The sequence below is a fragment of the Labrus mixtus genome, chromosome 10, assembly GCF_963584025.1.
Source record: "Labrus mixtus chromosome 10, fLabMix1.1, whole genome shotgun sequence".
Lineage (NCBI taxonomy): Eukaryota > Metazoa > Chordata > Actinopteri > Labriformes > Labridae > Labrus > Labrus mixtus.
In genome coordinates this window covers 29,305,769-29,319,398 of record NC_083621.1, presented here as the reverse complement: position 1 = coordinate 29,319,398, position 13,630 = coordinate 29,305,769, and the positions used below count along the sequence as shown (strand labels likewise).

Sequence of the window (13,630 nt, the reverse complement as noted above, 5' to 3'; positions counted from 1 at the left end):
GATTATTAAAGTTTTAATTACAACAAAAATATCCCTTTAATTGACCCCTTTATAAATCCAAAATAAACTAAATCAGAAGTGAACCAGAGACCGTTAGAACCGGACTCTTGAAGTGATCAGATTTGATGATCCAGGATCAGGTGATCCGGCTAACTTTGATCCTGTTTGGATCACCCTGATCCAGGTACAGATTTAAGGATTATCTGAGCTTTTTTTGTCACTTATTTTTTATTGGTGAGATCAGAACAATACATTTAACCCCCATTACCACCCCCACCAACCATGAAACAGAGCAGCTGGACAGAGTGAACAGAGTCAGCTGATCTTCAGTCAGCAGTGTTTCTCAGACCGACACACCACACAGAGACACTGAAGAACCACGAGAGAACCCAAACCCAGGATAGAGAGGTTCAGTGAATGTGGTGTTGAAGGTGTGGAGGTGGATCAGTGTGTCAGAGGAAACTCTGTAGAAGGACAGTGAGCCAGCAGGACAGTCCACATACACTGCTACTCTGTGAGAGACAGAGGAGGAGGAGGAGGAGGAGGAGGAGGAGGAGATGTTTGTTACTCTGTTATTGTGATAGACAGAGTAACCTCCATCAGAGCAGTTCAGACTCCAGGACTGATCATTAAATCCAAACACACATTCAGTACTGCCTCCTCTCCTTTTGATTCCTCTGTAACTCACTGATACAAAAACTCCTCCTCTCCACTCGACCTCCCAGTAACAGCGACCAGTCAGACCAGTCCTACACAGCAGCTGAGGACACAAGTATTCAAATCTGTCTGGATGATCAGGATATGACTGAAGCTTGTGTCACCTGTGTCACCTTCCTGTTCTTGTCAGACAGTTTGAGTTTTCTGCTCACTGTGTTTGTGTCCAGTTCCAGCTCACAGGCGTCTGATGGAGAGAACGAGACACAACACAGCTGCAGGTTATCATCTGTTCATTCATCAACAACTTTACTGACACTTACTGAGAGTCAATCAAACTTACAGTTCATATTCAGCACTGAATGGTGTTTGACAGCACTGAAATGTACTAATCCACTTCTAATCAAGTTCAAATGGAGTTACCATGCTGTAAAAAAATACTAATTTTAAAGTAAATAGCTCCACATTTAAAAAAAAAGAAATCTGTTTTTTTAAATAAACTAAACTGTAAGATGACAGACATTATCTGTAAATTAACAACCCCCCTGTTATTTTATTTTTTATCAAATAATTATGGCAATGTTGGCCAATGAGTGTTGCTTTGGGCATATATATATATTTATATGTATATACTGTATGCCTACTGTGAGAAAAGTCTGTGTTAATATGACAGCATTTTCTGTTCAGATTTTTCAGGACATCAAATTAATTATAATATGAAGCCAGAAACCTTTTTCCTTAACATCTTTTTCACAGAAAAATCCTTTACAATTTGCATGCACTAAAGATCCAGATTACTGTCTATTTGGAGGAGGACTCTTCTGTACCTGCTACATGTCACATCAGATCCAGATTCATTGGTCTTCTGTGGTTGGTTTGGATTTTACTTAATAACACACTGTATAGTTTGGATTCTACATGAAGACTGTTATGCTTGTTAGGGCGCCATTTTTATCCTGATACCCTGTTTCTATTACCCTCTCTGTTGCTCGCATAGACAGATGAAGAACAAGGGAGGACGGGGCACTGACACTTTCTTTCTTCTTTTTCACACTTCAGTTTGTACACCTTCAAAATAAAAGCACCACACTTCAGTTTGTCCAACTTCAAAATAAAAGCACCACACTTCAGTTTGCACACCTTCAAAATAAAAGCACCAGATGTTATACTAATGTTTAGAAGGGGAAACTGAAATCACAGAGCAGAGAAATACATAAATGGATGCAATGAGGACAGCCAGCATGCGATCATGCGCAATGAGACACAATATCTAACGCTCACATGCTGTTAGTATTTTTTAAATGAAATGTTTTTTTTGTTTTTTTTTTAAGATTTATTTTTGGGCTTTTGTGCCTTTAATGGATAGATAGGACAGTGGATAGAGTTTGAAATCAGGGAGAGAGAGTGGGGAATGACATGCGGGAAAGAAGCCACAGGTGGGATGTGAACCCGGGCCGCCCGTTTGAGACGACAGCCTCCATACATGGGGCGCGCGCACCAACCACTGCGCCACCAGCGCCCCAAATGAAATGTTTTTGCACATCATTTGAATTCCGATATTTCACTTTAAAATTACAGTTTTAATTACAGTAGCTGCCAGTCATTTGACCTTTTTTTAACGTTCTGTATCATTTACAGGACATACTTTTTGTTACTTTCAGTTTTAAAGAAGAACTGGTCCATGGAGCTGCTCGACCTTTGGCCTTTACTGTCTGCACAGCCAGAAGATGAGGAGGAGAGCTAGCTGCTGTCTTTAAATATCTTCTGTTACTATTTCATCACTGAATTCATGTCTGGATGTTTTTGAGGAGAGAACTTGATGTTGGAGACTCTGCATATTTACATCTTTATGAAAATGAATGTCAAATCAAAAATGATTTCTGCTGTTTTTAAAGTTGAAGAGCTCCACGAGCTCGACCAGGAGCAGCTGGCCAGCAGCCAACATCATAAAGTCACAAAAACTGCATGTTGTAAACTATACATTTCTGTTGGATGTGATGAATGGTGATTTTCTAATCACTGGATTGTCACTTCTATTTCAGTTTACATTTTTTATTGAGTAATATTTCAACTCAAATGACCCTGGCTTTCATCATCACTTTGTGTTACTTCCAGCCCTCATCCAACATGTGCTGCTGTGTTCTAGGGCTGTCAAAGAATATTCAAAATTCAAATATATAATCAAATTTAAAAATTAAAAGAACATTCGGATGTGGAAATTAATATTTGGGGAAAATAGAGCACTTGGACAAATACAATCCTATCCTCATAATTACACATATTTAATTACAACAGGTACAGGAGATTCTTAAACATTTAATGTGACCACAGAAGCATTGTACTATCTTTAAAACACATTCTGCTCTCTAACAAGCAAACGCCAAACGAACCACATACTGTGACAGAGATGAAGAAGAAAAAACATCTCTGATCTGGAGCAGCGCTATAAAAGTATATATGGTGCTAAACAAAGCAAGTTATCTGGATCTGTGCTTCCATCACCTTGTTCATTTAAAAGAGGGACAACAACAGGAGCTGCAGGTGGCTGTACTGGAGGAGATGATGAAGTGAGTGTGGCAGTACTCAGCGAGTGAGTGAGTGACACCGGGCCCGGTGCTGAACAAGATCAGCAAACTGCTGGGAAACACTCTAATGGCTATGGGGGGACGGAATATTATATGCAAAGGCTATATGAGAGAATTATATGCAGAACAAGTTCAGTTGTTTTTCCTTTTTTATGATCCAGAGAGCATGCGCTCTCAGTTTGAACACAAAGCACGGAGCAGAGAGAGTATGGTGTTATATTTGTGCCTCATTCCTGAGCGATCAATGAGCACTTTTGAACACATAAACATATATTTTGCGAGAGGTTTGAATCATATTTTGTATAAAAGTTATATACAAGAGAAAAATCATATAGTTTGAACAAACAAAAATCCATACAGTGTTCATTAAATCAGTTTGAGTGCTTGCAACAATCCATACAAGTGTGCTTTAACAATCTCTCCCTCAGTTTTCCTCGTGTGCTCTCTCTCAAAGTCTCTCTCTGTGCGCTGGTAGGCCGCCGCCCACTCGCTCACTGTTCTTCTCTCTCTCTCTCGACCCTGCTCATTTTGGGCCTGATTTACTAAAGGTTTGAGTGTCTTAAAACGTGTGCAAACTTGATACCATCTGCAAAAAATGTGCTATCTGATCTACTAACAGTGAGGATTGCGTCTTTCATTTGAGCTAAACAACACGCATTGTCCATTTAGTATGTTTGACTTAATGAATATGCAATATGGGGCATTTCTGCCTTAGTGTGCAAAACACTGGGAGGAGAAAATGCAAAGAAGTTAAGTTAGTACACGCATTGTGATTTACCAAGCGGACAAAAACTGCAGTGATTGTGATGGTGTCTTTGAAAAGAACGTGCTAACCCAGGAGACCAGCGTTACGCACAACAGGCTGCTGTTATTGAAGTTAGGAGGAGACATAGGCACAAAAAAAGAAGGCATAAAGATCGCGTTATTCCCCATACATGTTAATATGTTTGGAATGACAGCAGGAAACACCATGATTAAACTATATTGTTGCCTATTTAAACAAAACAGAACATTCACAGCCTCTGCATTCTAAAGAATTTCAACATTGACATTTATTTCTTCCTATTTCCCTCATTTCCTTTTTCTCGGGCTGCGCGACTCTCCCCCAGCTCGTGCGCTCCTCTCCATAGTGCGCTCGTCTCCTCCCTCTACAGCCCGCTGCTGCTACGCTTGGATGGGGGGACCTCACCACTGCTTGTACCCTCATCTTCAATACATCTTACCAGGGCATTTATGTCTGATCAGACACAGCACTGGCCAGCTATCTGGTGCGCAACAATGTGCCGAGTGCCACAGAGGAGACAGCTCACACCTCCTGCGCAATCAATGTATGACGATTCATCTTCAAAAGATGGAGGGAAGAAAAGAGAGGCCCTGTTTAATGCCGAGGTTTTCTTATACGCCAAATTTTTTGTAATATTCAGATTTATCTCCTATAACTCGAAAATACTGTAAGTTTATTTGCCTCTCCCACTAATACCTATTTTGCACTTGCAGTCATCCTGCTTTCCGTCCAAACTCTACATGACGTAAACTAGTAAAACACGCAAAAACCTAACTTAAATAGTACCTCCTCCACAAGGTTTGCACCTGTTGTCATTCACGCAAAGTTTCTTTGTTGATCACCTGCAAAACGCCCACCAACCAAACGTGCATATTGTTGGAACAAACAAACAACAAACAAACAATTTAGTACTCTTTAATTAGGACCTTAGTAAATCAGGCCCTCAGTGCGCGCTCAACTTTGCACACTGTTACAAATGTGCCAAAAAATCAACCAATCAGGAGTCAGGAAACGATAAACTATACACAATACAAGCACAAAAGTAGCATGAAAATACCAACATAAAATGGCAAAGTCAGATTGAAATACTTACAAACACGTGTTTTAATACTATTGAGGATAATGCACTCTTCTGTCAGTGACATGGGTAGACATGTTATCAGTAAGTAATCAGTCAAACAATGAATCAGGGATGATGTAAATATTATAGCAGCGATCTAATTGGAGAAGAAGGAGCCAATCAGAATTGAGCTTTCCTTACCTAAGTACTTGCATGATTTTTTTGGTTTGCCCTCTTGTGCACATAATGCATATAAATAAAAATGTGAACGGTTCAAACTAATTTGTTTTTTTAAGAATGAATATTCAAAAGACAGAAACTATTGTGTTCTGATGAATAGAAATTAAAACACACTTACACTTCCTCAGACCAGGATCCAGTCTGTGCAGTCCACCATGGTCCAACCTGGAGAAAGAAACCAGATCAGAATCTACTTCATCTTCATCTAAATCCAGCATCAGACAAGAAGCATAGTTCATCATTCAGAAACAGTGAGACAGCTTCTGTCTGTGTGTCTGTACCTCAGTGTCTCCAGTCTGCAGTGTGGATCCTCCAGTCCAGCAGACAGCAGCTTCTCTCCTCGTTCTCCTGGATGATTGTAGCTCAGGTCCAGCTCTCTCAGGGGGGAGGAGCTTAGAGCTGAGGCCAGAGACGCACAACCTTCTTCTGTGATCAGACAACCTGATAGACTACACACACACACACACAGACACAAGCACACACACACAAACACATACAAATACACACACAGACACAAGCACACACACACAAACACATACAAATACACACACACACACACACACACACACACACAAACACACACACACACACACACACACACACACACACACACAGATTAGACTGAGCGTGAGATCAACACACAGACAGCTTTGACATCAGCAGTGATGTAGAAACAGTTCTGAACTGTTTCATCTGAAGAAAAGGTTCTTTATTTCTTGATGTTTAACCATTATCCATGGTTTGTTTATTTCTTTGTTTGTGGGGATACTTCTCTTCAGCCCACCCCTGTTTGAGTCCAGATCCTCACGAAGGACTCCTACCACAGTGTTTGTTTGGAAGTCAAGATTCTAACTGTGGACCAACAAAACAAACTGGTGACAAGCCTCTGAAACAGCTTCACTTTCAGAGAGATCCTTTTAAAATACAGGATCATAAAAAGACTCAAAAGAACTTCATATTTAACTTTCTTTATTCCAGTCCAGCTTCCTCAGACTAAAAGACTGGGAGCTATAGAACGAGCTCAGAGCTTTACAGCTTTAATGTGGTACCATACAGTAACTAAGACTTTAAACCACCACCAAGGCCCATTTAATAAATGATTCATCAAGAAAACATGATCTTAGAGGAATAATCTGCATCAGCTGCACACTAACCTGAGAGTGTCCAGTCTACAGAAAGGACTCTTTAGTCCAGCAGACAGCAGCTTCACTCCTGAATCCTGCAGGTTGTTGTTGCTCAGGTCCAGCTCTCTCAGACTAGAGGACTGGGAGCTGAGGACTGAGGACAGAGCTTCACAGCTTCTCTCTGAGAGGTTACAGCCACTCAGCCTGAAGAGGAATCAGAAAAACACAAATGAAATCAATTTAAAACAATAGTTGTTATTTCTGAATAAAGAGAACTACATTTAACCTGGATAGTTATGTGAGCACGTACAGAGCTTTGTTTGAAGCTTTGATCACAGACAGCAACCTCAGAAGAGCCTCCTCTGAAGCAGAGTATTTCTTCAGGTCAAACACGTCCAGATCTTTTTCTGATGACAGTAAGATGAAGACCAGAGCTGACCACTGAGCAGGAGACAGTTTATCTGTGGAGAGACGTCCTGATCTCAGGGACTGTTGGATCTCCTCCACTAGAGAACGATCATTCAGTTCATTCAGACAGTGGAACAGATTGATGCTTTTCTCTGCAGACAGATCCTTACTGATCTTCTCCTTGATGTACTTGACTGTTTCCTGATTGGTCTGTGAGCCACTTCCTGTGTGTGTCAGCAGACCTCGTATGTGATTCTGATTGGTCTCTAGAGAAAGACCGAAAAGGAAGCGGAGGAACAAGTCCAGGTGTCCATTAGGACTCTGTAAGGCCTGGTCCACAGCACTAGGGTGGAGATGTTTTAGTGTATGTCTGTCTCCAAAGATCTTAGACATCCTGGATGTTGTTTGATCTTCTGACATCAGATTGACTCCAGAGTTGATGAAGGTCAGATGGACATGAAGAGCAGCCAGAAACTACTGAACACTCAGATGGATGAAGCAGAACACCTTGTCCTGGTACAGTCCTTTCTCCTCTTTGAAGATCTGTGTGAACACTCCTGAGTACACTGAGGCTGCTCTGATATCGATGCCACACTCTGTCAGGTCTGAGTCATAGAAGATCAGGTTTCCTTTCAGCAGCTGCTCAAAAGCCAGTTTTCCCAGAGACTCAATCATCTTCCTGCTCTCTGGACTCCAGTGTGGATCTGTCTCAGCTCCTCCATCATACTTGATGTTCTTCAGTTTGGACTGAACCACCAGGAAGTGAATGTACATCTCAGTCAGGGTCTTGGGCAGCTCTCCTCCCGCTCTGGTCTTCAGTATATCCTCCAGAACTGTAGCAGTGATCCAGCAGAAGACTGGGATGTGGCACATGATGTGGAGGCTTCTGGATGTCTTGATGTGGGAGATGATTCTGTTGGCCTGATCCTCATTTGTGAATCTCTTCCTGAAGTACTCGTCCTTCTGTGGGTCAGTGAACCCTCTGACCTCTGTCACCATGTCAACATACTCAGGAGGGATCTGATTGGCTGCTGCAGGTCGTGTGGTTATCCAGAGGCGAGCAGAGGGAAGCAGTTCCCCCCTGATGAGGTTAGTCAGCAGCACATCTACTGAAGTGGACCCTGTGACATCAGTCAGGATCTCGTTGTTTTTAAAGTCCAGAGGAAGTCGACACTCATCCAGACCGTCAAAGATGAACACAACCTGGAACTCTTCAAACCTGCAGATTCCTGCTTCTTTGGTTTCAGGAAAGAAGTGATGAACAAGTTCCACCAAGCTGAACGTTTTCTTTTTCAGCACATTCAGCTCTCTGAAAGTGAATGGAAATGTGAACTGTATGTCCTGGTTGGCTTTGTCTTCAGCCCAGTCCAGAGTGAACTTCTGTGTTAAGATTGTTTTCCCGATGCCAGCCACTCCCTTTGTCATCACTCTTCTGATTGGTTCATCTCTTCCAGGTGAGGTTTTAAAGATGTCTTCTTGTCTGATGGTTGTTTCTGGTCTGTCTGGTTTCCTGGATGCTGTTTCAATCTGTCTGACCTCATGTTCATCATTGACCTCTCCAGTCCCTCCCTCTGTGATGTAGAGCTCTGTGTAGATCTGGTTCAGAAGGGTTGGGTTTCCTGCTTTAGCAATCCCCTCAAACACACACTGGAACTTCTCCTTCAGGTTAGATTTGAGTTTTTGTTGGCACACTGCACCAAACGTTCCTGAATAAAGAAAGAAGTGAAATCAATGAACAGATCCTGATATAGATCACATGACTATCTGAGTTTGGAACTTTAAACCTCTTTGTCCTTGTTCTAAAATACTAAATCTGTTAAAATGTTCTTACTGCTCTGCAGACAGTCAGCCAGCTCCTCCTGCTTCATTCTCCTTAGGAAGTGGAGAGTTATCGTCAAAAATGTCTCTTTACAGCTTCTCCCCTGCTCTTCATCCTCACTCTGACTCTCTAAGCATTCTGGGTAATCTGGACTCAGAACCCTGTGGACTCTCTTCAGCTCGTTCTTCACAAAGGTGACGATGTTCTCCTTCAGCAGTAATGGTAATGTAATGTAATGTAATGGTAGTATATGAAATAACAGTGTGTTGAACACACCATAAAGATGGAGTCCAGGTCTGGTTGATCTCTGTGAACCTCGGAGCTCTCCTGTTGAACTCTGTGACAGGACATATTACACAAGAAAACAATGGGTCATATATTATGAAGCTCTGAACCAAGATATGAGTCTTTAAACAACAGAGTCAGAACATTAACTTGATTTATAATTCTTACCGTCCATCAGCAGGACATCCAGCTTTAGAGTCATCACTCTTCATGGACAGACAGCTGGGTCCAGGAGAGTCTGGTCTCTGTTCCTGCATCCTGATACAAACAAACAGCTGGTTAATGGAAGATCAAGGTCAAAGATCGCTTTAATCAGATTCTTCCAGTTCAAACTAACAGATGGATAATCAGTAATCAGGAGGCAGAGCTGAAGTTCTCCACAGTTCTCTCTGTTTCTTATAGAACAGTGTCTCACTCAGAATACAGACAACACTGTGTCTGTCCTCAGATTCTTTAGACTGATGAAATCAAAGTTAACAGAAGACAACTCAAACATAAACACAGCACAGAAAGAGGCCACCAGGAACAATAAAAGTTAGAAGTCCAACCTGCATTTTCAGTGAGAAAGAACTCAGGCTAGCTACAGACAGATGTTTATGAAGATACTACCAGTGGACACCAGGGTGGGCAGAAGGACAACCTCAACATGATGAGCCACAGGACAAAGATTTATAAAAGAATGATTATAGATCAAATGAATCCCCAATAAGGTCCACAACTGTGGCTAATATCATGAATACAAACCTTACTGTAAGTCCACAGGCTGCCCTAAACTACTATCAGGATCCAGAAAAGATCCAGATCCAGGACAACTTCAGGGACCACAGCCTGGAACTCACTTCTGGGACAAAGTCTTCAGACTGACATCACTTCAGATGGGAGTAACTGCTGCTTGCACCATCACAGTAGTTTTAATCTTGTGATGATGTTGATCAAGACAGCAGAGTCAGTCCAGTCTCTGGATCCAACAGGGTCTGTAAAAAAACACTTTGAAGATCTTTGTCTGCAGTCTGCATGATACATCTGCTCACCAGTTTCCTCCCACGATTACTGGACCAAATGTTCAGTAAACCACCATGACATCATCCCTGATGGACTCAGAGTACCTCAGCTGGACTCAGGTACCATTTACTAAAACAAGGACCAAGTCTTAAACTATGTAGTCCAGGAGAAAGTGTAGTCAGCGCACCAGTAAGCAAACTGTGACCCAGGCGTACATACATTTTAGAGGCAGGGGAAATTGGTGACACAGACGGTAAAGTGGTGAATTGAAGCCAGCAGAATGTAAACGTATATTAATATCTCTCTCACATTTTATTTCACTAAATAGCAAACTTTACTGACAGATCCACGTCATCATAATCATTCAAACAGGCTGTTTTATTTAGGCTCTACGAGCGCATACAGTGAGCCGTTTTTAATAAGTAACTTTAAATATGACAATATATAACTGAAATAAATAAATAGATAAATAAATAAATAAAAGTCCGTTACATACATATTTCATCAGTGCTGTCTCACCTTCATTATCCCAGACGGACCTCAGAGGACCGGACTGTACACTAATGTAATCACTGATGAGGAAATCAGAATTAAGCTAACACTAAAACCAAAGTGCCTCCAGTTTTTATTAATATCATTCAATATCCTTCATTTATCATCAAGTGTGTCATTTAGTTTGAATAAAGATGACTACGTCAAGACGCACAAAGACACGGCGTGGCTTCACACATTTCACCTTCTCGTTACTCAGCATGTCTTCATCACCTGCACGTATTTATTCAGTAAATAATTCAAGTGTGAACGTTAAGTCAGGCACAGTATGGATTCTATGCACTGTTTTATAAATGAGACCCCTGGTCTGTGGACAAAGTCAGAACATCCAACATCCACCTTTAGGATGGGATCAGATTCATGTTCACAGTTCATTCATTTGTTCACTCACTTTTGAATCCTAAACTCTCCAACATGATGACCTCTGATCAGCAGGTTCTGTCTTTGAAGTCAGCTGCTGCTCTTATTACTGGATGTGATGTTGTCAAAGACTCACAAACACACTGACATGGTTTATCATGTTGACTTCAATCTCTGAATTCTTTGACAGGTGACTGTTGTACAGGTGAACAATGGGCTGCCACCTCCACCATTATATACTGATGACACTACAAAGTAATGGACCACGACATGAGTCTTAAAACAAAGAAAATAAACTTCAGTTTTCAGATCTCACCGTCCATCAGCAGGAAGTCCATCTTTAAAGTTGAGATCAAGATCTTTAGACTGGTCACTCTTCATGGACACACAGCTGGGTCCAGGAGAGTCTGATCTTCAGCTGTGGAGGAAACAAAGAGATGAAGCTGCTGATTCACCTTCATCATCATCATCATCCTCATCATCATCACCACCTCACTGTCAGTCTACAAACATCACATCTACCTGGTTCACCTTCATCATCATCATCATCATCATCATCATCATCATCACTGTCAGTCTACAAACATCACATCTACCTGGTTCACCTTCATCATCACCTCACTGTCAGTCTACAAACATCACATCTACCTGGTTCACCTTCATCATCATCATCACTGTCAGTCTACAAACATCACATCTACCTGGTTCACCTTCATCATCATCATCACCTCACTGTCAGTCTACAAACATCACATCTACCTGGTTCACCTTCATCATCACCTCACTGTCAGTCTACAAACATCACTTCTACCTGGTTCACCTTCATCATCATCATCACCTTCATCATCATCATCATCAGTGTCAGTCTACAAACATCACATCTACCTGGTTCACCTTCATCATCATCATCATCATCATCACTGTCAGTCTACAAACATCACATCTACCTGGTTCACCTTCGTCGTCATCATCATCATCACCTCACTGTCAGTCTACAAACATCACATCTACCTGGTTCACCTTCATCATCATCATTATCACCACCACTGTCAGTCTACAAACATCACATCTACCTGGTTCACCTTCATCATCATCATCATCATCAGTGTCAGTCTACAAACATCACATCTACCTGGTTCACCTGCAGGAGGACTCCACCACCATCATGTTCCCTGTTACAACCAGCAGTGACCTGAGCAGGTGGACAGCTGCTCTTTCATGATGCTTTGTGTAAATTACACATTATATTATGTTAATATGTAATATATATATCATATCTGAGGACACTTTTAGTTAACATGTCAGACCAATGAATCACAGCATTTATAATGTGGACACTGTTGTATCATTTCTGTCATCATTATTTTGTATTTTGATTTCACTGAATTCCAACATTTATATTTTAACTCTTCTGTTTTTGTTCTGCTGAAACATCTGAAGTTATTATCTGGGATCAATATACAACAGGTGTTAAGAGCGGTCAGTAAGACAACGCACACTCTGATTTTGATCACGATGAGCCATTTATTTAGAGCAGCAAATGCATTCCTTAACTCTAACTTCAAACAAAAAGACTCCGAAACTGTGCGTAAAGTTCATAGCGGTGCGGTGCGGTTGAAAAATTGTTTGCCCTTCCACTTTCACATCCAGTCTCTACACCTGAACTAAATTAAAAGGCTCTGCCACACCTTCAGAGTACGCCACTCATTCAGATGTCAGACAATCATGTTAATCGGCAGAGAATAATAAACAATTTCATACGCACCTATATAATCAGGACTCATAACCAAAAAATGCAAAATATATAAACATGAAAATTAATATGAGTAAACATACAAAATGGCTTCAACAACAGGCAAGGTGGGATACTGCAAGGGGCCCGAGGCCAGCAGGGGCCCCCCGAGCACTGACACACTTTGAATCACAGCAGTGGCTCAAAGTTTGCAATGACAGTAGGAAACCTCCCATAATACCCGATCACACAGAGACGTGTTGCTAGAAAAGCAGCACCAGCAAGATCATGGATTCCTATGGCAGGGATTCCCAAACTTTTCAGCTCGTGACCCCCAAGGTAACTTTGCTAGCAACTGGGGACCCCCATTGTCCTTGGAAGTGGTTAAAACATTTTATTATGCACACAACCAGGCACACTATTACGCCTATCCAAATAGTGGCATTAGAACAGCACAAAACAACACAAAAGCCCAAATACGTAATATTATTTTCGAAAACACCTTTAATCTCTTGAAATACTTTTTTTTATACATATCTTCACAATAAAGGCTAAGATATGCTATTTTTGATTTTTATATGTTTTTGGAAAGAATCTAACGACCCCCTCTTACTGTCTCAAGACCCCCCAGGGGGTCTCAACCCCCACTTTGGGAACCACTGTCCTATGGGTACAGCGCAATTGCTGGACGCTCTTCTTTGCTGCTGCAAAGAAACCCATTGGTTAGATCAATCTGACACAGCTGTCTGTTTGGAAGGAGACATTCAATAAGAGCTGATCATGGAGAATAACTAGAGTATACAGAGTTTGTCTTTATAAATCTATCTACTAGAATCACACACTCTGATTTCCCTGCTGTGATTAAAACATAATTATAGATCTGCATAATAAGGTCTCTGGTCTGTGCTGATCCCTGCTGTGGGTGCAGAGGAGTGTTTGTGTTGCTTGGCAACCGTCCAGTTTAAGATAAATTGTGGAACCAGTTGAGCTGATGGAGTGATTATCTTTAGTCCTAACTGATGAGG

The 13,630-nt window shown here is 41.4% G+C and overlaps 1 protein-coding gene across 1 annotated transcript; it reads right to left on the bottom strand.

Annotated features, from left to right (window-relative positions):
* Positions 1–654: 654 nt before the first annotated feature.
* LOC132982531 (NLR family CARD domain-containing protein 3-like) lies at positions 655–8,907 on the bottom strand. The gene is given in 6 exon segments (XM_061049086.1): positions 655–901; positions 5,442–5,488; positions 5,605–5,772; positions 6,478–6,651; positions 6,758–8,561; positions 8,687–8,907. Coding segments are annotated over 6 exon segments (2,337 nt in total). The 5' UTR covers positions 8,724–8,907; the 3' UTR covers positions 655–794.
* Positions 8,908–13,630: the final 4,723 nt, after the last annotated feature.